This window comes from Martes martes, assembly GCF_963455335.1.
Source record: "Martes martes genome assembly, chromosome: 8".
NCBI lineage: Eukaryota > Metazoa > Chordata > Mammalia > Carnivora > Mustelidae > Martes > Martes martes.
In genome coordinates, this window is record NC_137895.1 from 67,672,504 (window position 1) to 67,699,141 (window position 26,638).

Here is a 26,638-nt window from a genome sequence, read left to right on the forward strand (position 1 = left end):
TCTAAAAGAAGTAAGAAACCCAGGATCAACTCTTTTCCCCCCACCAAAAGATATTTTTCTGTGTTGCCTTCACAAAGCAGTTTGAGTTAATAAAATAGATGGTTATTAACTAATGTTACGTTGAACATTAATTATTCTGTGTTTCTTGGCAACCAAGGCAAAAAAAAAAAAAAAGTACTAGCTTCATGATTCATCTATAATGAAAAAAAAAAAAGCCCACTCATATTGATTATTAGTGAAGCACAAAATTTCTTTGTACTTAATTTGAAGAGGAATTTATTGAGGAAACCCTTATGAGGTAATATTAATTAATGGTGTTGTAACAAGTCAAGACTAGTAGGCCTTCCTCACTAATATAATTTAGAAATAAAAATTGCCTATTAGACACCAGATTTAAAAAAAACCAACAACAACAACAGCCTTGTTGTATCCTGTTGCCATGCAGTCTCTGTGGTAAAAAAGGTAAGCAGATTTTCAATTAAAATTTTAACATAATGTAAAGGTTGAAAATTTTCTCAACAAACATTTCTGCTCATGCTTCCAGCATCTGTACAAAGCCTGGTGCCTAGAAAGTGCTCCCTAAATGTTTAGAAAGACTCATTAGAATTACTCTCGTGACTTTCCCCAGCTAAACTCATTCTTAATTCATTCTTTATTCAAAATATATTTATTGGTTACCTATGAGAGCCACGCTCTACTCCCAGTGCTGGGGCTCAAGTACTGAGCAACACACCCAAACCCCTCCCCTGGATGAGTTTTCATTCTCATGGGGATGGCTCCTTCCTTGTGATCACTTTATTTTCTCCTTCTGAGGGCAGCTATTCCAGAGGCACGTTTGTGCCACCAACATGAAGATGAAGGTGTGGAAATGAGATCGAGTCTCTACCTTCACGAAATTTACCATTTATTACAGGGACTCAGAAAAACAGTCACAGTGTACCAAGCCCTGTGGAAGATGTATGTCTGGGGTGCTCTGGGGTCTCGGGTTAAGAGTGGGCCTAGGAAAGTGAGCTTATGACAGAGACAAGGGAGAAGAGAGTCAGGGGAAGAGGCTATATGCGATCATTCCGTCATTTGCTCCGTATTCAAGCATGCAAATCTGTTTCTTTAAAACCCCCTAGTCCACTGGACCATAACTCGGCTCCCTTTTATACCAGAACTTCTCAAAAGATGATACACAATTGCAGTTTCCAACTCTTCTTTTTCTATTCTCTCTTGAATTCATCCCTGCCGGACTTTCATCCTTAGCACGACACCAAAACAGCTCCCAGGGAGGTCACCAGTGACTGCTCTCTTGCTAAATCTGATTATTCCCATTCCTCATCATATTTGACCTGTCACTAACATTTGACACAGTCAGTCACTCCCTTCTTCTGGAACTACTTCCTTCCCTCAGACTTCACATCACACGGTCTCTCGGACTTTCTTCTTCCTTATTGGCCTCTTCTCAATTTCTTTCATTGGTTCCTATTCCTCTCTTCTGCTTCTATCAGAAGTGTTCTAGTCAGCGTGTTCTAGGATTCATTCCGTAGATCTCTTGTCTCCTCAATTGACACTCCCGAGATAATCTCATTCAGTCACATGACTTTAAACACCAGCTGTACCACAATAAGTCCCAAATTTATATCTTCAGCGTGGGCCTCTCTTCTGAACACTGGACTGGTACATCCAACTGCTTGTTTGCGATCTGCATTTAAATGTCTTTTTAGGCACCTCACACTTTATATATCCATAATGGAACTCTTGATTTTCCCACCGTTTTTCCAATTTGGATACCAACCCAGACTCTCTGACTCCAGAACCCAAGCTCCTTACCATTACTTTAACCCAAGTCTGTTCCTGGGTGCTCACACTGCACACTCTAATTACCTGTATCACTGAGTTTTTGTGGCCTACTTAGTTGTTTGTCTTCTCTGCTAGACCTCAAATTGAGTGAAGGCAGGAGTCATGTTTTATGCATGAATGGGTGGGTTGCCTAGTACATAATCCTTGTGTTTGATACAGTAAATACTTCTGAGTAAGTGAGTAAATGAGCAAATATTGTAGTCAACAAGTCAGTGCCAGAGATGACTAGAAAGGAAATAGGTTAATCTTGGCTGGAGTTGTGGCAATGGACTTGGTGAAGGGGCCAACATTTTAGGTGAATCTTATGTGTTGATGAGATTTAGATTAGCGGACAAAAGAGAGGGTGGCCTCTCCATCAGAGGGAAACATTGAGCATAAGACAAGGTGATAGTCACCATGATATGTGTGGGGAGGTTATGTGCTCTGGGACGTTACATTAAAGGGACAGAGAAAACAAGAGTGGTTCGGATGTGGGAGGCAGCTGTGGAGGGCATATCTTACCAAATTCTAGGGGGCTCCAGGGACCAAAAAATATTTCAGTAGAAATATTTATTGAAATGTGACTTAGCATAGTTTTCTGCTAAACTGTTCCTTAGGGTACTTAGTTCTTCTTTATGTTACCCTAAAATTAATGAGACATTAATGATTTTGTAGAATGCTAAAACAATAACACAAAAACAAATGGCACAGAAATCTGCTTTAGAAGGTATCCAGCAACTCAAAAGCATTATTGCAAGACTTTAAAAGATCTTTTAATGGTTGTACTTTTTATTCATGCATTAATTCATGCCCTGACATTATTAAGCAAGTATTTAAAGATAAATCAATTAAAAATGAACCATGAGAAAATATAATTAGTAAACACATAAGCCAATATAAAAACACAATGTCAAAGCACTAAGTAATATTCTGAGCATGTGTTTGTGTGTGTGCTTGTATGTATCTGCCTATGTGTATTGATTAACTTGTTTTTCTAGCTAAAACATAAGTGAAAGAAAGACATACTATAGCTGACACTTTATTCTGAAGACTCATTGCAGAAGTATGAGATGGGATGACAGGATAGAGGGATCCAATTAATATTTTCTAGTCAACAGATCCAGTGCCAGAAGATTAAGCTACTGTATGAAAATAATTTTTATTTTTTTTTATTTAAGAGCTGAGAGAGTCATGGGGGTATGTGAATCTTCCGAGCAACGCAGTGAGCTTGTTCAGCATTTGTGTTTTGTGGCCAGAATTTTTGTTGTACATTTTGAATTTCAGAATTACTTACAGAGGCACAGAAAAATGACAGGCCATTGTAACAAAATAAAATCTGGAAGATCAGCTGTTGAATTAAAAAGTCAAGTTTCAGAAAGGGAAATAGTTATCCCCAGCCAGACCAAAAAAGTCCCCCTTCCACATCACAACCAAGTAGTTATGTGAAATTATACATTAGGGGAAAGTTCTGGAAAGTCCCTTGTGAAGATTTATGTTATTAATGAAATAAAATCATTTTTAGAGATTAAAAAGTTGGTTGGTTCAAAAACCATCTTCTGGAAATCTAGGTGCATGTATGTATCTATGTATCTATCTGTGTAGTTGTCATTTCTGCATCTGGTTGACTCTGAAAGACCTGCAACCTCTGTGTGTTACTTTTATAAAGGGTTTGCTGACATTTTGCAGGGGGTCACGTAATATTTTAGGCTGTCTCTGCTGCAGATACTCAACTTTGCCATTCTACTGTAAAAACAGCCATAGAAAATATGAAAACAAATGAGCATGGCTGTGTTAAAATGAAACTTCGCTTAAAAAACAAAAAACAAAAAACAGGTGGAAGCCCAATTTGACCCATGAGCCGTAGTTTGCCAAACTCTGCTTTAGATAACTTTTATAATCTTCACAGCCAGAAAGTTCCCTGTGTCCCACATTTAAAATATCATTATAAGCAAGAATTGATAGGTCACGAATTTGTAAGTAATTTTCATATTTATTTTTATAATGTTTAATTTGTTTTGTATGTGAGTAGAATGCACACACACTCACACACACACACACAGAAAGACAGATACTTAGAGTTTCTGACTGGGTAGAAGAGAATACACTGGATGTTCTTTCCTTCTGTTGCTGTGATTCTTTGATGTCAGTGTTCTGTGACCAGTGGGAGCCTGATCATGTATGAGATTTGATTGACCAATTGATGGGGCAGATATATGTTCATTCATGAGATTAAGCATATGAATGAATCGAGTATGAAACAGGAGTGTGAATGAATCCAGCGGAACTGAAGCAGAAGAGGGGGATGGGAAGGCAGAAGTCATTGGAGTGAGACAAAATACGGGGTCAAACTGGAAGAAACTTCACTGGGGGGAACTGCTTGCATCTGATACCCAACTTGGGAGAAACCATGTCTTAAAGTTGAGGTCAAAAGCAGTGGTTCTCAAATTGTAGTATGCATCAAACTCCTGGACCCCATCCCCAGAAACTTTGGTTAAGCCTGGGGCACAGCTCCAAAAAGGTTTCTACCATAAATTCCTGAAATTTTTATTTAAGTTGTCTGCAGCCCACATTTTCAGAAAAGTTACTCCAGATTTTCTCCCTCCTCAGCTTCCTTCCCTAATTATATGAGAGCCAGATTACCTGACCTCTTCTCTTTCCATTCCCTTCCTTCTCCTTTCTGCTTTCCACCTTCCAAGCTAATCTGATTATCAGCTCATTTCTGTTAACCCACCCTTTCTCAGAAATCAAAGGAATTAATCTTTGTTATCTAGTAACAGGACGATATCTTTTTAAACATGTTTGCAGGTGCCTGGGTGGCTCAGTCGGTTAAGCATTCAACTCTTGATCTCAGCCCAGTCTTGATCTCAGAGTCACGAGTTCAAGCCCTGCATTGGGCTCCATACTGGTGTAGAGCTTACATAAAAAAGAAATAAAAATTTAAAAAATAATACTGCTTGCATCAAAACAAACAGATGAAAACCATGACTCTTTTCTAGGCATATATTCCTTGTCCCTATAAGGCAATGTGGGAATCCAGTTTCTTGCTGCTTCATATGTAAAGTCCTTAATGGCCAGATAAAAAGAGAAGGCCAGAATGTTGGACAAAAGAGGGAGAGGGCCAGAAATGAGGCTGAGGAAGTAGGCAGGGTCAGCTGAGGAGGATGCGTAGGTCTTGCTAGAGGTTTTGGCAGTGAGAAGCCATCACTAACACCTTAGCCCAAACGCTACTTCATCTCTGGGAGTGGCATGAGGAGAGTGGGAATGTGTGAGTCTTGGATAACTCCCAGGTACAGTGTTGGTAGGTGGATAGATGATAGTGCATTTCACAAGATTGGAAATAGGAAAGGCTTGCAGGTAGAATGGGAAGAGAAGAAGCTTGGTTCTAGAACTTTGGTATCCAAGAACGTAAGGGACATTAGGTTGGAGGTGTACAATATGCAGTCGTTTAAGTGTATTTGATTCTCAGAAAAGAGAGCCAGGCTTGGGATATTGATGTACAGAAATGTTAGTATAGATGCTGTTGGAAATGGTGGGTGTAGTTGAGATTTTCCAGGAATAGCTATTGGAATGAGAAGGATAAATGAGATCAAGAATGGAACCCTGGGTAATATCACCCTTAAAAAGAAAAAAGAAGGAAATGTTGAAAAAGAAAAACAAAGCTGGGGGCATCACATTGCCTGATTTCAAGCTGTAGTACAAAGCTGTGATCACCAAGACAACATGGTACTGGCACAAAAACAGACACATAGATCAATGAATAGAGAGCCCAGATATGGACCCTCAACTCTGTGGTCAACCAGTCTTCAGCAAAGCAGGGAAAAATATCCAATGGAAAAAAGACAGTCTCTTCAATAAATGGTGCTGGGAAAATTGGACAGCTATATACAGAAGAATGAAACTCAGCCATTCACTTACACCATACACAAAGATAAACTCTAAATGGATGAAAGACCTCAATGTGAGGCAAAAATCCATCAAAATCCTGGAGGAGAATATAGACAGTAACCTTTTGGACATCAGAGAAGATAGACAGTAACCTCTTTGACTTTGGCCATAGCAACTTCTTTCAAGACATATCTCCCAAGGCAAGGGAAACAAAAGTGAAAATGAACTTTTGGGACTTCATCAAGATAAAAAGCTTCTGCACAGCAAAGGAAACAGTCAACAAAACTAAGAGGCAACCCACAGAACAGAAGATATTTGCAAATGACACCAACAGATAAAGGGCTGGTATCCAAGATCTATAAAGATCTTCTCAAACTCAACACCCAAAAAACAAATAATCAAGTCAGAAAATGGGCAGAAGACATGAACAGACACTTCTCCAAAGAAGACATAGGAATGGCTAACAGACACATGAAAAAATGTTCATTATCATTAGCTATCAGGGAGATTCAAATCAAAATCACATTGCAATACCACCTTATACCAGTTAGGATGGCAAAAATTGACAAGGGAAGGAACAACAAGTGTTGGAGAGGATGAGAAAGGCAAACCCTCTTAAACTTTGGTGGGAATGCAAGCTGGTGCAGCCACTCTGGAAAACGTTGTGGAGGTTTCTCAAAAAGTTAAAAATAGAACTACCCTTTGCCAGCAACTGCACTACTGGGTATTTACCCCAAAGATACAGATGTAGTGAAAAGAAAGGCACCTGCACCCCAGTGTTCATAGCAGCAATGTCCACAATAGCTAGACTGTGGAAGGGGCCGAGATGCCCTTCAACAGATGAATAGATAAAGAAGATGTGGTCCATATATACAATGGAATATTCCTCAGCCAACAGAAAGGATAAATACCTACTATTTGCATTGACATAAATGGAACTGGAGGAGATTATGCTGACTGAAATAAGTCAAGCAAAGAAAAACAATTATCATATAGTTTGGCTTATGTGTGGAGCATAAAGAGTAGCATGGAGGACATTAAGAGAAGGACGGGAAAACTGACGGGGAGATATTGGAGGGGAGATGAGCCATGAGAGACTATGCACTATGGGAAACAAACTGAAGGTTTCAGAAGGGAGCAGGTGGGGGGATGGGTGAGTCTGGTGATGGGTATTAAGGAGGGCATGGATTACATGGAGCACTGGATATTATACGCAAACAATGAAACATGAAACACTACATCAGAAACTAATAATGTACTGTATGGTGACTAAAAAAACATAATAAAATTTTTTTTTAAAAAAAGGAGAAGGAGAAATCTACAGAAATGGTTCGAAATCAGGTGGTCTGAGAATGGGACATGAACACAAGGTAGCACATAGACTCACAAAGAGGACTGGGACCAGTGGCCCCAAAGAACTGAACACTCAAGGCACAGCCATAATTGTGAGTCCAGGATTCAGCACTTAGCAGGTCACCAACTGCCTTACCAAGAGCGAGTGGGGGCCCCACATGGGCCTCGGCAGTCGGAGTAGGCTGTGGGATTACTACCTGAAAAGTCCGTACGCTGCAAAACCACATCAGAGTCAGAGAAGCAGTGATTTAAAGCAGCTCGGTCCAAATGTCCTGTTCTGATCCCTATCTTACGCACGATGAGAGTGAAATATTAGTTCTAAAACTCCGGGGGAGGGAGAATGAGAGAAACACTGGCGCCGTTACAACTCACGTTGTCTCACTGTCACACTAAACAACGTCACTGATACCCTCAATACACTGCACTTGCCCTTCAGAAGAGATGGTGTGTGTATTCGTGCATGTGTGTGTGTGTGTGTTGGTCAAAATGTCCTCCAAGGTTTCCTACGGCTCCTCGCACTTACACTTGCTCTCCTAGCTCAGCAGCCTTGCCTAAAAGCAGGAGCAGTAAAGGGCTAACAGGAAATCCTCACAGGTGCCAGTTTGTAAAAGCAGATCTTGATCTGTCAGCCGGGGCTTTGTTCTAGCTTGTACCCGCTCTGTGTGGTGCTTTATGGTTTTCTGGGAAGGCGTGCTCTGGGATCACAGTGATGCTGCTAATTAAATGTCAGTGGGCCTGGGAGCTGCGGTGAGGCCTTCACGCTGATTGCTGAGACAGAGGCAGGAAGGAGAGGCGCATCCACCTTCCCAAAGCTCATTAGGGTAGGCTAGGGCTCGCCTTCGGACCTCGTCGGCGTTCAGACTCTAAATGGATGCTGCAAGAGGGCCCACAAATGAGCTCCAAAAGGAATAAACAGCATATGTCTGTATGGTTTTAACAGAAAACACATTCTTCCAGCAAGTTTTCCTTGAAATTGTTCCCCTCTGTCATCCCCTGTTTTATGGACTGTTTCACTGATTCTGGAAGTGCCTCCTATTTAACTTGTTTTTAAAGTTGATCACTCCTACATGTTCAACATTGACACAAAACTAAGCGAGAAGTTCTCCAAAGTAATAAATTGAATGCACATCTCGAGAAAAGATCAATGCTTTGGGTGTAAGTGGTAATAGGCAGCCAGGGTCCCTCCGAAGACCCTGACATTCTCCTTTCTCACGGCTGCAGTCAGAGCCCAGGGCGGCCCAGGGAAACTCAGTCTAGAAGTCGTCATCTGCCTCCCCCTGGGGTTACTCTGAGCTCCCTTTCTCGTGAGTGGCATGCTTCTTTAACCAGTTATCAAGCTAGAAATCTGGCATTCGTTGTGACCCTTCCACTACCGCCGTTCACACAGCGTGTCCCATCCGTTCTACCTTCTGGATGTCTCTCAGAGCTGCCCTGCTTCCTAATCTTCCTGCCTTTCCTCCTCTTGCCATCCTCATGTCCTGCCCGGACAACAGCAGTGGCCTCTTGTTTCTCTGCCTCTGGTCAGATTCCTTTCAGTCCACTTTCCACAGTAAAGTTAAAGGGATTATTTTCAAAGGTGTCCGTCTCCTCATTCAGCCTTTCCCTAGCTTCCTATAGAACAGCGTAGGCACTCACTGGCCTGACTCGGAGACCTTTTCACATCATGTTCCTGATTCCTCTTACTTTTTTCTGTTTTTTGAATTCATATTTAGTATAACTTACTTTGTATCAGGTGAGGTGTCTCGTCCAATCCGCTCTGAGGTGAACGTTAAAGGTCGCCGTTATTAACCTCATTTTGCAGAAGAAGAAAGTGAAGCTTCGTGAAGCTATGTTACTTTGCCCGTGTTGGTTTGTTAATAAGTTGGATGGAAAGGATTTGAACCTGGGTCCGTCAGAGCCCGTGATGCTAACTGTGCAATCCTCCTCTCTAACCATCTCTGTCATCATCTGTGCTCTTTTGTGCACTGTATGTTCTAGAATCTGCTCACAGTCCTCACTGCCCCCTTGTCCCAAACCACCATCTCTCACTGGGATTATTGTACTAGGTGTCTGTTCTCCCCACTTCCATTCACCCGTGCTTTCCTTTGTGTCTTCTCTAACACGGTGGCTGCTCTAAACCCTTAAAAACATAATTGAGATGGTGTCACCTGTCTGCTCAAGAGTTTCTGATATTCCCAGTTTCTGAGCAAAAGTCAAATCTTGGCATTGGCCTCAAAAGCCTCTCAGGATGACCTGGCCTCTCTGTTCCCCCTCGCCCATCTCTCTGGCTACCTCCCTCCTGACTCCTCAAGCCACGCTGGTCTCGTGGCCGTGCCTTGAGGTCAAGAAATACTGCTGTGTCATTGAATTTACTGTTGCATCTCCCGTTTAACTTTCTGTTAAACCAGTCAGACCATTTGATTTAAAACGGCAGCCTCCGTTGCCCAAGGGCTCGTTACTCCCAATCAACCACTTCATTTTTCTTCTTGGCACTTGCCCATCTGTTTGTGTCTCCTCCACTACCAGAAAGTCAATCTATAAAGGCAGAAGTTTTGTCTGTCTTGGTCACTAGTATAACCCCAGTTCCTGGAGAATTTACTAGGCAGACATCAGGGATTCATGAACTGTTTTGGAGTGAGCATACCAGGCATGCCCTAACTGTTGTATTCAGCTCATGATTGCTTAGGTTATAAAGAACATCGTTTTGTTGTTGTTTTGGATTGGAGTAAGTGAGTCTCCGTTACATATGACCTGCGTTACGGATCTAACAATTTTGCGTTCCATTTATAGATGACTCATGACCTCATCATATATCACCAAAGAAGCATGCCATACAGGCAATAACTGTCTGTAGTATCTATACATTTGTATATGTGTATATCCATACCTGTACCCTTCGGTGTCTTCTCTACCAGTTAGCTGTATAATTTTCCAAGACAGGAGAACAAGATTTCCTAAATGAGTTTGTCTCTGAATTTTATTTCCTCCCTTCCTTTCTCTTCTTTTCATGCCCTCCTTCGTCTTTTCATTTGCAACCTGGGTAATTTAACTTCTGAATGACTAGATAACATTTAAAAGGGTGTTGGATGTCACAGAATGAACAAGTAACAAAATACATCTGTTCGGAATTCTTTGTCTCTTTTCACTTTGATTCAACTGATCTGAATCCTGACTTAGAGTTGAAATTCACCTTGCCACCTCATTTCCTCCTTTATTAGGTTTGCCTTTGAAATGCAGAAGTTCACTTGAGCAATAATTCTCTCCTTTTGAGAACCACTCTAGCCAACAAAAGCTGACCTTTTTTAAAGCAGCTGTTGATTAGACAGTTAGAGGTAGAGGCAGCGCTCCCTGATATTTCTCAGTCTGATGTAACTTGGAAATAGAAAGCCGTAACAACCCGAGGTGGAAATGCTTTCAAGCAATTGAGCTTAAAGTTTCTGAAAATTGTCTCGGAGCCCTTCTTCTCATTTCCCCACATTCCACCCCCGATTTTGCAGCTGGCTAATTTGTGCACTTCCATTTGGATTCCTGAGCACACTGGGAGTGTGAGAACTGTTGGGGAACTCATCATTACAATTCCAAGCCTTTAATTAACCCACTTGAAAGTGGCTCTGTCACGTCGATGAGCAACAGCAAAGCAATTGACTCATTCTTAGAATAGGTGTATCATAGAGGAGAGGAGACGAGTACTACCGCACTGCTCCCTGAACCTGGTTGGTTGGGGAGCGTAAGGAGTGTTAAGAACGCGGATCCTCCAGTCATTCGCTTTGATATGGTAGTGCAGGTATTGCTATGATTTCACCGCTAGGTAAATTAGACATAAAAAGGTCAAGTGATTTGTACGTGTTCCTGTGAAAGGTCAGTGGCAGAACCAGAGATAATCCCTCAGGGTGAATAATAAGCCCACTCACTGCAACAGTCGCTTCGAGAGCAAGGACTCTCTTAAGTTTTGCCAGTCAACCGTAAGACCTATTTTAATATGGTCAAAGTCCTCAAAAAGATGATTCTTTTCACCTCTTGGCGCTTGCCCTTGGGGGGGGAGGAAAAAAATCACTAGGAACAGTGAAAGAATTAGAATGCTTTTGAAGAGATAAGTGATGACATCATTCTTTTTTTTTTAAGATTTCATTTAATTAATTAATTATTTATTTATTATATGAATTCAGTTAGCCAAGGTATAGTACATCTTTAGTTTTTCATATAATGTACAATGATTCATTAATTCAGTATATCACCCCATGCTCATCATATCACGTGCCCTCTTTAATGCCCATCACCCAGTTATCCCATCCCCCGACCCACTTTCCTTTCCGCAACCCTCAGTTTGTTTTCCCGGAGTCAAGAGTCTGTCATGGTTTGTCTCTCGCTCTGATTTCTTCCCATTCAGTTTCCCCCCACTACCCCTATTATCCTCTGCACTATTCCTTATTTATTTATTTGAGAGGAGAGAGAGGGAAAGAGAGAGAAAACATGAGGTGAGGGGGGAGAGGGAGAGAGACCGGCAGACTTCCCACTGAGCGGGGAGCCTGTCACAGGATCCCCGAGATCATAACCTGGGCCGAATGCAGATGCTTAATTGACGGGGTACCACCCAGGTACCCCGTGATGGTATAATTCTTACTTTCTTTATGGTGTAAATAAATAATTACTTTATTCCAGAAGTAGGAATTAAAACATCTTTAACATTTACAAATTGTACTTCAACATTTCCTAAAAATCAATCTCTTCTGGAAAATTAAACACATATACAATTAAAAATTGATCATGCAGAAACATTCCATGTCAATCATCCATTCAATAAATATTTATTAAGGACCTGTTTGGTATTGGACACTATTCTGGAGGTATGGGATACAACAGTGAATGAAACAAAATTCTGTCCTCCTGAAACTTATATTGTAGGCAAGGGAAACTTACTAAAATCAAATAAATAAAACTGCACACTCATGTATCATTATCTGAATTGACATGGAGAAGGATCCTTGGGTTCTGCTGGTATTACCCAGATCATGTTTGAAAAATCACTAGGGGGTCACTGGGTTGTCCTTCATGGTCCGAGAGAGGCTGCTGATCAGGGCACTCAGAGGTACCTTCAGTCCCAGCTCAGTGAGGGGTGTGGGGGAGTCACCCACCTATGGGAGAGGAGGGGCTAGGTGGTGACCACCATCAAGCCTCACTGGGACTGGGGTGAGGGTAGGTGCCATTGGAACTGCCCAGCTGTCCTAGAAACTGAGGGCCTACCCCCTAAATGCCTTTACTTGACTTGGGTATTGAGCCCTGATTATAATATCTATATGGCACCTTTGCTAATCCAGCCCTGAGCCCTAGGGAAGCAGGAAAGCGTGGCTGGCCTCTTGCACTGCTTTGTCTCCAAAATAAACTACTAAAATAAAATAAAAAAAAATTTTTAAAGGAGAAAAAGAAGAAAAATCACTAGGGAGGGAACATGGATGGGAAATATCCAACACATTTATTTGTAGGTGCTTGACGGAGCTACTAAAGTAATATTATCCTCTCATCTCTGGATCTGAAGAAATACATTACTTCCTCTATAGGAATAGCAAGACCTAGAAATTTCAAAGACTTATCTTTATGAACATCAAAAAGAAATAGGGTCTGAAGAAATGTCTGTCTTTCATCACTTCTATAGAACAAAAGCAAAAGCTCCAAGTATACATTGTTTTGGGTGTTTCCTAGAGATTAGTTAGTTGCTACTTTCTTTTTTCTATTAATGTTTATTTGTATTTTGGATAACCACACGAAACATGCAGAATTCATTTATTTTCTTGCTTCTCACCCAGAAATATTTTATCTGTTTTGAATAGGAGGACACTGCAACAATGATTAATATAGAATATATTTGTGATATACTGATTTCAGATAAGATGACCTACTTACTATTTATTTTCATGCAGTTTTAGTCATTCAGGAAATATGGGTATGTATTTATCAGAAGCAATTAAGCATTAAATTATATAATTAAATTTTGCATGAAAATATAAAATGACAGGTATTTTCCCTTAAAATATTAAATTATTTATAAAGTCCTAATATACATAGCTTTTGAACTATTGAAGCCAAAGAAATTATGACCTGTTTTAGTTAAGCAAAATTGAACTCAAGAATAAATTTGACTTGGGGCTCCTGGGTGGCTCAGTGGGTTAAAGCCTCATCCTTCGGCTCAGGTCATGATCCCAGGGTCCTGGGATTGAGCCCCGCATTGGGCTCTCTGCTCAGCAGGGAGCCTGCTTCCCTTCCTCTCCCTCTGCCTGCCTCTCTGCCTGCCTCTCTGCCTACTTATGGTCTCTGTCTGTCAAATAAATAAATAAAATCTTAAAAAAAAAAAAGAATAAATTTGACTTAACAGCACCTGGGTGGTTCAGTTACTTAAGCACTTGACTTTTGATTTTGGCTCTGGTCATGATCTCAGGGTTGTGAGATTGACCCCCATGTCAGCCTCCACATTGGGTGTGGACCCTGCTTAAGATTCTTTCTCTCTATCTCTCTCTCCCCCCATCTCTTAAAAAAAAAAAAAAAGAATAAATTTGACTTAAATAATTATAGGGAAAAAGCTTGTTTTAAAAGGTAATATTGTTCATCTACACTTTTCATGAAAATAAACATATAAACTAATTTTATAAACCTATGTGTAATATATATTTTGATATATAATTATATAAACCTCCTTATAAGCTAATTTTTACTTGAATGAGATTTTAGTACAGAAATCTTTTTTTAAAAGTGCAAAATGAGTTTAGAAATTAAAGCTATAACCAATTAAAGCTATAAATGACCAATATTTATTTATTTATTTATTCATATTTCAGGTTTTTGCTTAAATCCCAGTTAGTTAACATATAGAGTAATGGTTTCAGGAGTAGAATTCAGTGATTTATCACTAACATACAGCACCCAGTGCTTATCACGAGTGCCCTCCTTAATGCCCATCCCCCATCTAGCCCATCCATCACCCACCTCCCCTCTGATAACCTTCAGTTTATTCTCTATAATTAAGAGTCTGTTTCTTGGTTTGCCTCTCTCTTTTTTTTTTTCTATGTTCATCCGTTGTTGTTGTTTTTTCTTAAATTCCACATATGCGTGAAATCATATGGTGGATAAATGACCAATTTTTAAAAACTAAATGGAATAGTTTTTATATGTTTGATCCCATTACAATAAAAAAATTTTTCAAGAAATTATTTACTGATATAAGAATATCTAATAATGCTTACTTTTTTTTGTAGGAAAGGGGAAAACTGTTTTAAAAACAGTTGCCTCTTTAGTTTTTTTATTTTAAAAACAATGGATTCCTATCTGGAATCTAAGTTGGTCCTGGTGGTAATATTTTCTATCTATTAGGACAGTGGTTCTCAAATGTTGGCAGGTTTAAAATCACCTGGAGGGCTTGCTACCAGGGATGCTGGGCTCCACCCACTGAGTTTATGATTCTGGAGGGCCCTGAGGTAGGGCCCACAAACTTGCATTTCTGATGAGTTCCCAGGTGATGCTGATGCATTTGGCCCAGGAACCACATTTGGGGAACTGTTCTGTTCGATGAATTTTAGCAATCATTAGGAAAGCTAGATTCTTTATTACAGCATTTTGAATGCTTTATGTCAAAACCATAGTGCAAATGTAACTTACTACTTTAAGTCATTTCAAAATGCATTGTTTCTCATGGGCCATTTATGTTGTTTTTTCTTTCCTTCTTTGTCCTTCTTCGAAGGTTGATCCAGCAAACATATTTTCAAACTTACCATAATAAGACTAAAGGTCTTTTATTGTTTTTACTATAATTTTAGACAGACCCTAATAATAGGAGTCTAGATCATCTGAAAATTGAGGGGTTTTGTTTTGTTTTTTTGTTTGTTTTTTTCTCATTTTGGTGAACTTCTTGTTATTTTTTCACATCTTTATCTTAGTTTGGCCACAATGGAAATAATTAATTTTTTTGATCTCTAAGATAAAAAAATTTTTTTTCATCTTTAAGAACTGTAAAAAAATTTATTTTAGATCTTGGATGAGTAAAACCTACATATTTATATACAGAGAGAGAGAGAGAGAGAGATTGCTTTGAGAGAGAGTGTACATGCGATAGAGAGCATGGGGGGGCGGGGCAGAGGGAGAGGGAGAAGCAGACTCTCCCCTGATGTAGAGGCGGGGCTCCATCCCAGAACCCTGAGCTCCTGACCTGAGCTGAAGGCAGACATTTAATCCACTGAGCCACCCAGGCGCCCCCTCAAACCTATATTTTTTTCTAAACTCCTTTGATAAAGAGGCTCTCCTGTAGGGTAATGCTGTCATTCTAGGCTCCTTCCTTCAGTCCCATGGAAGGAGGGACGGGTTGAATTCTTTTCTTCTCTATGGTTGTGTGTATGTGGCAGGGATGAGGAAGTGTTTGTTTTCCTTTGGGTCTGAGGCCTTTTGTCTGGTGGTCCACACATCCTGCACAGCCACCTCACAGGGCTCTCCAGGATTTATGTCCTTTCTTTCCTTGGTTTACTGAACCACCTACCTCAGAATGACACCCACTCTGTTCTCTTTCCTGCCTTTGCCACACTTTCCTCTTGGCCATGCTTCCTTTGAGGTGTTCTCTTTGAATTCTCAAGAGACTATTTGGCAAGTCCAGAAAAATAAACATTATGTCTTTCTCTTTCCATTCCAGTTACGATCCAAATTCCACAAGACAATATAGACAACTGTGTTTGACTAGGGAACAAGGAAGTCTAGGAAGGAGAAAAAAGAATAAGAATTAACTTCAAGAAAGACAGACTTTCCAGCTCATCCATTTCATGACACTCTTTGGTGGAGAATGCTTACTTTCCTCTGCTTCCCATAGTCTTGTCTACAATACTGTATGCGTGTTGTATATGCAATATCAAAGCCATTTCTGAAGTACTCTTCCACATTTCCTCCCCTCCCTTTACCCCTCACCTCCAACTCTCTAATGTTCTCACTCCTCTTTGGGAAATGCCACCATTCTGCATCTTTCACTGTTTAACCTCAGATGTAAGTTGGATATTAACAGGGATTTCCTGCAGCCTAGATTTTATGGCCTGAAGTAGAGAGGGTGTTCTCCTGTCTACTGGGCATGCCGGAAGCTGATAGCATTGTCAAGTGTCTAAGCACAAACATTCCTCCCACAGTGACTATCTTCTTGCTGAAACCACACAGTTCAGTCTCACGTGAGAAAGCCTTTTCTTCTTTATAGCATGACTTTGGCCCTACTCCTAAAAGAATAATAACTCTAGCATCGATATTCTAGAGGAACAGTTATTTCTTCTTTGGGCTGTTTTCTTTATAAGGAACTGTTTAGTGCCGAGTAGCTCTGGACAGTTGGCATCATTCCCAAATAGATCCTCTTTATCCCTCCATTTGTTTTTGTTTTTTTTTTTCTCCCCCTAATAGAAGGGAAAGGAATGGGTAAAAAGATCTTAGTTTATCATGCCACAATTAATAGAAAAATTCCTTTACACCTGGCATGGTATTGGCTTCTTCTATAGACTGAATGTTTGTGTCCCCCACCGCGAATACATATGTTGAATCCCAACGTCCAATGTAATAATGTTTGGAGTTGGTGCCTTTGGGAGGTGGTTAGGGTATGATGCGGGACCCCTCATGAATGGGATTAATGCTCTTATATGAGAGACCTGAGAGAGCCCTTCCATTTCCGCCCATGAGGTTTTAGTGAGAAGATACCTGTCTATGAGGAAGCGAGCTCTCCCCAGACGCCAAAAATGGTGGTGCTTTTATCTTGGACTTCCCAGCCTCTAGAAGTGTGTGAAATGAATTTGTGATATATATAAATGAAGTGTGATAAGCCATGCAGGCTATGGTATTTTTGTTTCTAGCAACCCAAACAGACCAATACAGCATCCCAGGATTACTGTAACAAATTACCATGATTTTAACAATCTAAAACAGCAGACATTTATTTGCTAACAGTTGTGAGAGCCTTCCCCTTAAGATCAGGAACACAAAGATGCCCACTCTCGCCACTGTTGTTCAACATAGTACTAGAAGTCCTAGCAACAGCAATCAGACAACAAAAAAGAATAAAAGGTATTGATATTGGCAAAGAAGTCAAACACTCTCTCTTCACAGATGACATAATACTTTATGTGGAAAACCCAAAAGACTCCACCTTCAAATTACTAGAACTCGTACAGCAATTCAGTGATGTGGCAGGATACAAAATCAATGCACAGAAATCAGTTGCTTTCCTATACACTAGCAATGTAACTATAGAAAGAGAAATTAGGGAATCGATTCCATTTACCATAGCACCAAAAACCTTAAGATAACTTGGAATAAACCTAACCAAGGAGGTAAACGATCTATAGTCTAGAAACTACAGAACACTTACGAAAGAAATGGAGGAAGACACAAAAAGATGGAAAACCATTCCATGCTCATGGATCAGAATAAAAAACATTGTTAAAATGTCTATGCTGCCCAGAGCAATCTATACTTTCAACGCCATCCTGATCAAAATAGCAGTGGCATTTCTCAAAGTGCTGGAACAAACAATCCTAAAATTTGTATGGAACCAGAAATCACCAGAATCACCCAGGAAATGTTGAAAAAGAAAAACAAAGCTTGGGGCATCAGTATGACCTCATCTTAACTGAATACATTTGCAAAGACCCAATATTCAGGTAAGATCACATTTATAAGTAATCGGGGTTAGGACTTGGACACATCTTTTGGGTGGATCCAGTTCAACCCTCAGCAGTACTCTCCATTCAGACTCCTACTTGGGCATGTAGTATGGTTGCAAATTCTAGGCCTCTGTCTTGCTAGCCATCTTCTGTGACTTTCTTCATGCAGGTCCCTCTCTCTGCCCTCAGAATGTATTCCTCATGCCATCCTCCCTTCCACCACCCCCACTTATGGACATTTTATCCATTCTTTAAACCTTCCTCAGACACATTTCTTACATGATTCTTATCCTAGTGCTACCGACCAGATGGGATCCCTGGAATTTCTGTCCTTATTTTTCCTCATATTAATTACATGTCAGTAATTGTTCTCATTCCACCAACCAGAAAGTAGATTGCTTAAAGAAGGAGAATAAGCCTTACTTATCTCTATGATCCCACAGTCGGGTTTTTTTTTTTGTTGTTGTTGTTGTGTTTTGTTTTGCACAGAACAGAATCACAAAATAGAGAAAAATAGATGTTTTGAAAATATAGGGTTTGTGTATTTTAAGCATTTTAGAAAAGGGAAAACCTTAGTTTACACTCTCTTCTGCTGATTTCTCTCTGCTCCAAATAGGAAGAGTATTTGGTGTAAAAGCATCAGACAATTATTAACGTAAGCGTATGAGCCAATTATTCTGACTTCAGGCTCCAGCTCACTTTGTGATCTTTGGAAAGGCAGTTGCTGTGTCAGTTTTACCAATTAATAAAAGTGGAACTCATATGAAAAAAATCACATATGAGAAGTGCCAAAGAATAATTATTGTTGAATATCATTCAAGTGCAATTGCTTGATTTTTTTTTTTTACCCCATCCTTATTTGCACCCAAACTGAAATGAACATCAGAATCCTAATGATAAGAAGATAAATGTGAATGTTTTAATAAGGGATGCTGCTAAAAATGAAAAACCTAAATCTGTCATCTTTATTTGCTAATCTTGGATTTAAAAACTGCACAGTGTTACTTAAAGACTCTGCTGGAGGTGTTTTTTTTTTTTTTAAGATTTTATTTATTTATTGGTTAGAGAGAGAGAGAGAGAGCGAGCACACCCAGGCAGACAGAGTGGCAGGCAGAAACAGAGGGAGAAGCAGGCTCCCCACCAAGCAGGGAGCCGGATGTGGGACTCGATCCCAGGACGCTGGAATCATGACCTGAGCCGAAGGCAGCCGCTTAACCAACTGAGCCACCCAGGCGTCCCTCTGCTGGAGGTTTTATGTGTTTGTGTGTGTGGCTTGTACTTATGAGCATATATGTTTTTTATGTATATGCACAAATTTTCATTCCTGTTTAAAGTTGCATATGTATTTAAATTATAAATATGTCATTAGTAATGAAGTGCATGAGTTTCCCTTTTTCTTCTTAACACATAAGGAAAGAATCCCTATCTGTTCATGGAAGTCGTTCCCTATAGGAAATATGTCTTTATTCTTTTATAAGGCTAACTATCCACCAATGCTTTGATTCCTTTCTCACTAATATATATGCATATATCTGCCCATGTATTACATTGCATTTTTAAAAACTTTAATGTGGAAGATGATAAATTATCTCGGGCTAGTTTTTCTCTTTGTAACAATGAACTACTAAGTGTTTTTCATTGCTCAATTCTTTTGTCACTACTAAGTAGTTACGGCAGATGTAAGCATTATCTCCAGACTATGTATAAAACAATTGCTACAATTTTGCCAAATAAAGAGTGTCATGGATTATAAGAATTTCTAGGACCCAGAGATTCCCTACCTATGACATTATTCCTTTTTAGTATTCAGTGATGATGCCCACGTTCAGATTCTCATTATTAGCAACACTGATTGATGGCTGGTTTTCCAGACCATGTTGTGTAGTGTCATCAGCTAATTTCGAGTGCTGTTGTGAAGATCTCTGTGAGCTAAAGTTGGATATCATAAGATGACTGTCCTTGTATGTCTTCATTAACTCTTTTTAAGTTTTTAATTAAGATTTAAATTAGAGTTCTCATTGTGATGGATTTCCACAGATGTGCTGTACTTGTCCAGAAACTTACCAAGGTTTTTCACATTTGGTTCCCAAAACACACAATATTAAGTGATGCTATTGCTTCTTTGGATTCTGGGTTTGTCTTTCTTTATTTATGTCATATAAAAGGCAGTAGGAGAGAAAATTGGCTGAAGTAAAGAGCCCATCACTAAGAAAAAACTGATCCTTTTGATTGGCAGCCTGGCCATTCTAGATAACATTTTTTAAAGGATTGCATATATAGGGCACTAAATCTTTTTAAACAACTACTGGGCAGGTGTTAACTAGTCTGTGAGAATTTGCACTGTGCTTCTAGTAAACTATAAATTTCGACCCGAGAGCTCTATATTAATATCAGTCATTTTCACATGTTTTAGAATCACTGAGATCTTCTTTACTTCTTTTGAACTTTATCTATATAATAGGGATGCTATCCTTGCTTCACAGGGTTCAGGTCCATGTTTACTGAGTACTCAGTTCCTTTTCCAAATAGCTTAAGATATAGCAGAAGGGATGTAAGTATACGAAATAACTATGAAAGAAGGAAAAATATTAAAATATTTTATTTCTGCAAACCGTACCATCATCTGATGTCTAATTGTGTTTCTTTGGTCTATCTTTTGTCAAGGAGGAAAAAGAGAGATAACTTACTGCAATTGAAGAGTTTTGCCCACATAAAGACATGATGAATGTCATTCACTGACTTGTTTCTTTGGCAAATACTCACTGTGTTCATTTGGTGTACCAAGTTCTGTTTTTGGCTCTGAAAATCTAGAGGTTAAGGCCAGACCCTCTTCCTTAAAAATGTCATAGGCCGCTCAAGAGAGCCAATATCTACTAAGATACAGTAGGAGGAGTTTTGCTATCCAGGTTTGTGCAGGGCACTATCTGAACATAGATCAAGGAAGAGCAAACTAGCTTACTGAGTCAGGAAAGGCTCTCAGTTACAAAGAATGTAAAACATATCCAGGTAGAAAAATGGTACAGTTATTTCTATTTCATTTTTCCTTATAGCTTTCAAATTTTCCAAGCTAGGTGGAGATGACATATAGAATCATGAATAAAAATATTTTTTAAGTGTTTGAACATGTGAAAGGAGGCCGAGGCATCTTGTTTTTTTAAAGTGCCTTTTAGAGTGCCACTTATCTGCAAGAAAACAAGATAAATATAGAATCATCTCATTAACACTGCAGGAAAGAAAAGTCCTGGTATGTTTCTGTGAAATAGGATATACTAAACGAACATTTTATAATTCCCATCTTTAAAAAACCCTCCCTTTTACCTTATCCATTTCTCTAGCTTCCACCCTATTTCTTAGCTCCCCCTTTTCAAGAGTTGCCTATATTCATTGTTTATACTTCTCACATTCTTATTTAAACTCACTACAATAGGCGTTGGTATCCACTGCTCCTTGAAACTGTTGCTGTCAAGTTACCAGTGACTTGTAAGCTGCTCAACCCAATGGCCAATTCCTGGTCCTCGTCTGATTCAACTGCCTGCGCCTTTTGACACAGATGATCGCTCCCTCCATCCTGAAGTTCTGTCTTCCTTTGGCTGCCAGGACACCAGGTGTCACTGGTTTTGTTCTCACCTCCCTTGCCCAAATTTCTCCATCTTCTTCAGGATGATGCCTCTCCTTTTCCTAGCTTTTATTGGTAATCTTTGGATTTCTTTTCTCTGACTCAGCTCACTTTTAGGTCATCCCGTGAAGTCTCATGATTTTAACTATCAGGCATATACTGACAACCCCTAAATATATAGCTCCAGTCCTGAACTCTGCTCAGAACTCCTGAAAAACATATCCATCCAACAACAGCCTGCTCCTCATCTCCTTTCGCATGATACATCAAGTTTCATGTGTCCAAGACCAAAGTCTTGATTTTCTTTCCATAAATATGCTCCTTCTGCATTTTTCCTTAGTAAAAGTGGCATTTCTAAACCTTTGCTTGTTCAGGTTAATACTTTCGCAGTCAATCCTAACTCCTCTTTTTCTCATGCCCCAGATGCAAACTGTAAACAAATCATGCCAATTTTACCTTCAACAGACTTCTTAAAACGTATGCTAATGTGCCCAAATGATTACAATAATTTTATCTTTTGAAACGCATTTAGATTTTTAGAAGTATTTACAAGTCGCAACAAATTTCATGACTACAGTTTGTAATAAAAATCTACAATTCACATTTAGTCGAGAATGAAATGTAAATGGTGTTCTTGAGTGAGTTAGAAATACCCCTGCAAGCCAATTCTAAAATAATAGTTTCAAAAATGATTTGCTCTAGAACAGTGTCAACGGAATGGATATTTAATTTACCATGTTATCACTTAGAAGGATAATGTTCATTAGGCTTTATAGGTTCTGGATTATTCTTTAACATTTATCTCCATTCTTTATAATCACAATTTGAATTATCATCTCAAGAATAGTACAAAGATTTATTTATTGTTTTGTAATGTTGATAAGAATACTGACTCTGGAACCATTCCGCTTGAGTTCAGTAATGGCTTTATCATTTTCTAGGTACATTATCATGGACAAGTCCCTTAAATGCCCGGTGCTTCAGTTTCCTCAGCTGTAAAATGAGAATAATGCCAGTGCCTGCCTCAGGATTTCCTCAGAGAATCGAATGAGATCATGTTCTTAAGTGTTTAAGATAGACACTGGCACAGAGTAAGAGATAAGAATGGGCCAGGAATAAAAGAATGATATGGAGATTCTTTGATTTTGGAAGCCCTCAGGGAACTTGAGGCATAAATAGACTATCTGAAAGGTTAAAGACATTGCAGTGTTTCAGGAATTGCTTAAGACAGCCAGAAAAGTGGCATGTGAAGGCAATATGTATTAGTTATCTACAAAGTGAGAGAACTAGCTAACAACTGTCATAAACATTCAAATGAGAGAGAAAGATTACTTCTATCAACAGCAGTTGAAGATCATTTGTGGTGAAATTTTCGCTCTTTAAATGCCCATTTCAAATTACAATAAAACTGAGATAAAGCACCCATTTTGACATATGAATATTCAGAAGCATAGGACTTCAGTACAAACTGCTAATGTAGGGTTTTGATTAGATGTCATAAGAGAAATTCTTCTGAAATGTAAATACCCACTTATTTATGTAGCTAGGAAGCTGTCATTTAGATTGGTACTGCTACCCTACTGAAGTATCACACTCCTGATGATGTTTGATGTGCATGTGGCTTAAATTTTTATTATAGGGAGCATTGGTTATATATCTCTGTGGGCATTATTTCTTCCCAGCACAATCATACATTTATCTAATATATTAACTTAATCAACAAATATTAATTGAGCACCTACTCTGGGCGAGACACGGTCTTCTCATGCTAGGAACATACAGATCGATGTAGTAATAATAGCTGATCCCCATGATTTCATTATTCATTCCTTTCAAATGGGCATGCTTTCCTAAAGCATGGTTAATCAGCATTAACCCCACCACTGTGATGCTATGGGTACAAGTAGACAAAGTAATTTCAAAGTTTGACCTCAGGAAAGGGAGAAAAAGAGACTTAAACCCTTTTTCTTCTCTTTCCCTCTAGTTGGCTCGTCACAACAAACTCTTACAGCAAATGCTCAAACCAGGATCAGATCCAGATGACGGGGATGAAGCCTTAAAATATTACGCCAACCACACTGCACAGATCGAGGTAACCATCGCTTATTTCTCAAAAGGGATCAACTGTGAAAATATATGTTCCCTTTCTCTTTCAGACCATTTTCATAATTGTTTCCTAGAACAGTGAAGCAGAATTGAAAAACAGAAACAGTAAAAATATACATCATATGTTAAGATGTAAGGAGTGATCTGTAAAAAATTGAGGTGTATTGCCTTCAAAGTCATCTTTATTTTTTGACCAGAACTCTGTGTAAATTTTCTTTTGTAATTAACGTTATTTGTGTTTTGTATTGGTCATGGAAGCAATCATTACAGAGCAATGATGTTTTGATGAAAAAATTATTATAATAGAAGCTATCATGCAAGAAAAGCATTCTCTGTAAAAACTTTAAAAAGTCTTGTTGAAAGAGAGATCTCTGTGTAAAACAGGGTTCAGAAGTGTGGCAGGCACTATGAAGTGTTCATGGCAATAACATAAACCTGGAGTGCTTTGGCAACTCCCATTTTCAGTATGCAACAATTGACCTCCCTACCCCCCCCCCCATGAAATATTATTTAATAGCTGTTGGCAGTTCAAGATGGGTAGGTCAACATGGACTTATCATTATGTGTTTTGAGACCCATCTGGCTGTCATTTACAAGCTCTGGTATCATTTGACACTAGTTGGCAGAGCTAATCAGGCAGAAGTGAGCAGAGTAGTTGATGCTTGTCACTCGTAATTTACATTCATACATTTATTCATTTTGGCGGATATTTTTTAGTTTACAGCAGAATGCAGGATGGGTATCACTGCTATTAACTCTCAGGATATATAATCACTATACCTTGCTGTTTACTATTGTCAAACCCACTGAGCCACCCAGGTGCCCACAGATGAAAGATATTTTAATAGACAATATGAAAGATGGTGGTATTGAAGATGACTAGATTGGGGAAAAATATACATACACACACATATATATGTGTGTGTGTATGAGGGATATTTATAATGCCCCTTATAAAATGTGACAACCTAAGCAGAATGGTACAGAAAATTATATCCCTGGGCTTCTGGTTTGAATAAATAAGCAGAACTGGTGTTGTCCATTGGGATCCTAGCTTGGGCAGTTAAAAGACAGAGGAAGATCATATATTGGTTCTCGGATAAATTGAATTTGAGGTGACTCTGAGGCATTCCTGAAGTTGGGTACAGAAGTCCAGGTTTTATAGGAACAGTCTGGGCTGATGATCTAAATTCTACACATTGACCAGTCCTCATGCTCATTGGAAGACCAGCTCATATGCCCTACTCAGAGAGGCTTCTCACCCATCAGGTATTCAGTAAGTTTATCTCATTGTCCTCCCATAGCACTTTGTTGTGCTGTTAGTTTAATATATCATTTTGGAACATGTATCTTATGTATCACTTGTCCCTTACTAACACTGTGCCTGGAGCATCCCATGATAATAGTTATTGTTGAAAATCATAATTTTTCTAAAGTTATAGACTCAAAGACGCTGAGAAATATGAGGACTTTGTGGATTATCTGGTTTACTTACCCATTCAAGGAGAAATTACTCTGTAATCATCTTTACTTTAAATTGTTCCTGTGATAGAGATCTCACGACTTCCAATTTTGAATAACTTGAATAATTAGAAAGTTACTTTTTATAAAGAGTTCACACTAGCCACTTTTATGTCTCCCCACTCTTCAGAACATTTGCTCCTCTGTTAGCATGATGGCTTGGCTGTAACATTTGAAGAACCATGATGATTACTGAACTAAAGGCTCTTAGAGATTGGGACTCATGTTGTGTTCTCATTTTGAATTCCCCAGAGTTCCTCACCTAAGGAGTAAATAAGCTTTTGTTGAATACATGTATTGAAACAATTATCCATTTGGCTTTTTACAGTTAATACACTCCCACTGTCTGCTGTAATTCCTCCCGTTTGTCAGTGCCCCTTGTAGAGTGTGATGACCAGAATCAAACATAACATTTCATAAGGGGACTGAATTGTTGGATCTATAATAATGAAAATTCTATTTCTTTTTTTCAGATTTATTTATTTGAGAGAGAAAGAGAGAGAGAGAGAGAGAGAGAGCATGCACACACAAACATCATGAATGGGGGGTGAGGCAGAGGCAGAGACTCTCAAGCAGGCTACCCACTGAGTGTGGAGCCCAATGTGGGGATTGATCCTACAATCCATGAGATTATAATCCAAGCTGAAATCATGAGCCGGGTGCTTAACCAGCTGAGCCACCCAGGCGCCCTTCTGTTTCTTTTTTTAAATTTATTTTTATTTTCTATTTTTATTCTTTTTTTTTTTTTTAAAAGCAAAAGCAATGCGTCCTTTTTTCCCACACCCCATCCACTGACTCTGGCAACCACCAATCTGTTCTCTGTATCTATGAGCTCATGTGTATATATGTGTGTGTCTATGTGGGTGTGTCTATGTCTATGTCTATGTCTATGTATATATTCAGATTCCACATATAAGAGAGATCATGTGGTATTTGTCTTTCTCTATCTGACTTATTTCACTTAACATAATGCCCTTGAGGTCCTTCCGTGTACTGTCACAAATGGCAAGATATCATTCTTCTGTATGGCCAAATAATATTCCACTACAAATGTGTATCACAATTTCTTTACCCATTCATCCATTGACAGGCATTTAGGTTGTTTCCATATCATGGCTACTGTAAATAATATACTGCAGTGAACACAAAGGTGCTGATATCTTTTCAAATTAGTGTTTTTGGGTTTTTTGGATAAATATGCGAAAGTAGAATTGCTGGATCATTTAGTATTTCTTGTTTTAATTTTTAAGGAATATCTGTATTGTTCTCCACAGTAGCCACCCCAATTTACATTCTCACCAACGGTGCACAAGAGTTCCCTTTTCTCTACATCCTCATTAATATTTAATATTTCTAGTCTCTTTAATAATAGTCATTCTAACATGTGTGAGAAGATATCTCAGTGTGGTTTTGATTTGAATTTTCTTTTTTTTTTTTTTTAAGATTTTATTTATTTATTTGACAGACAGAGATCACAAGTAGGCAGAGAGGCAGGCAGAGAGAGAGGAGGAAGCAGGCTACCCGCCGAGCAGAGAGCCTGATGCGGGGCTTGATCCCAGGACCCTGGGATCACGACCCGAGCCGAAGGTAGAGGCTTTAACCCACTGAGCCACCCAGGCGCCCCATGATTTGAATTTTCTTAATGATTAATGATGTAGGGCATCTTTTTGTGTATTTGTTGAACATTTTTATG

At 39.2% G+C, this 26,638-nt stretch overlaps 1 protein-coding gene across 1 annotated transcript in view; it reads left to right on the forward strand.

The window, feature by feature from the left end:
• ITPR2 (inositol 1,4,5-trisphosphate receptor type 2) overlaps positions 1–26,638 on the forward strand; it is a 485,801-nt gene that overhangs the window by 354,785 nt on the left and 104,378 nt on the right. Inside the window, exon 46 of the mRNA XM_080811707.1 lies at positions 23,303–23,410. Coding sequence (XP_080667833.1) covers positions 23,303–23,410 — 108 coding nt within the window. The remainder of the gene's footprint in view (positions 1–23,302; positions 23,411–26,638) is intronic.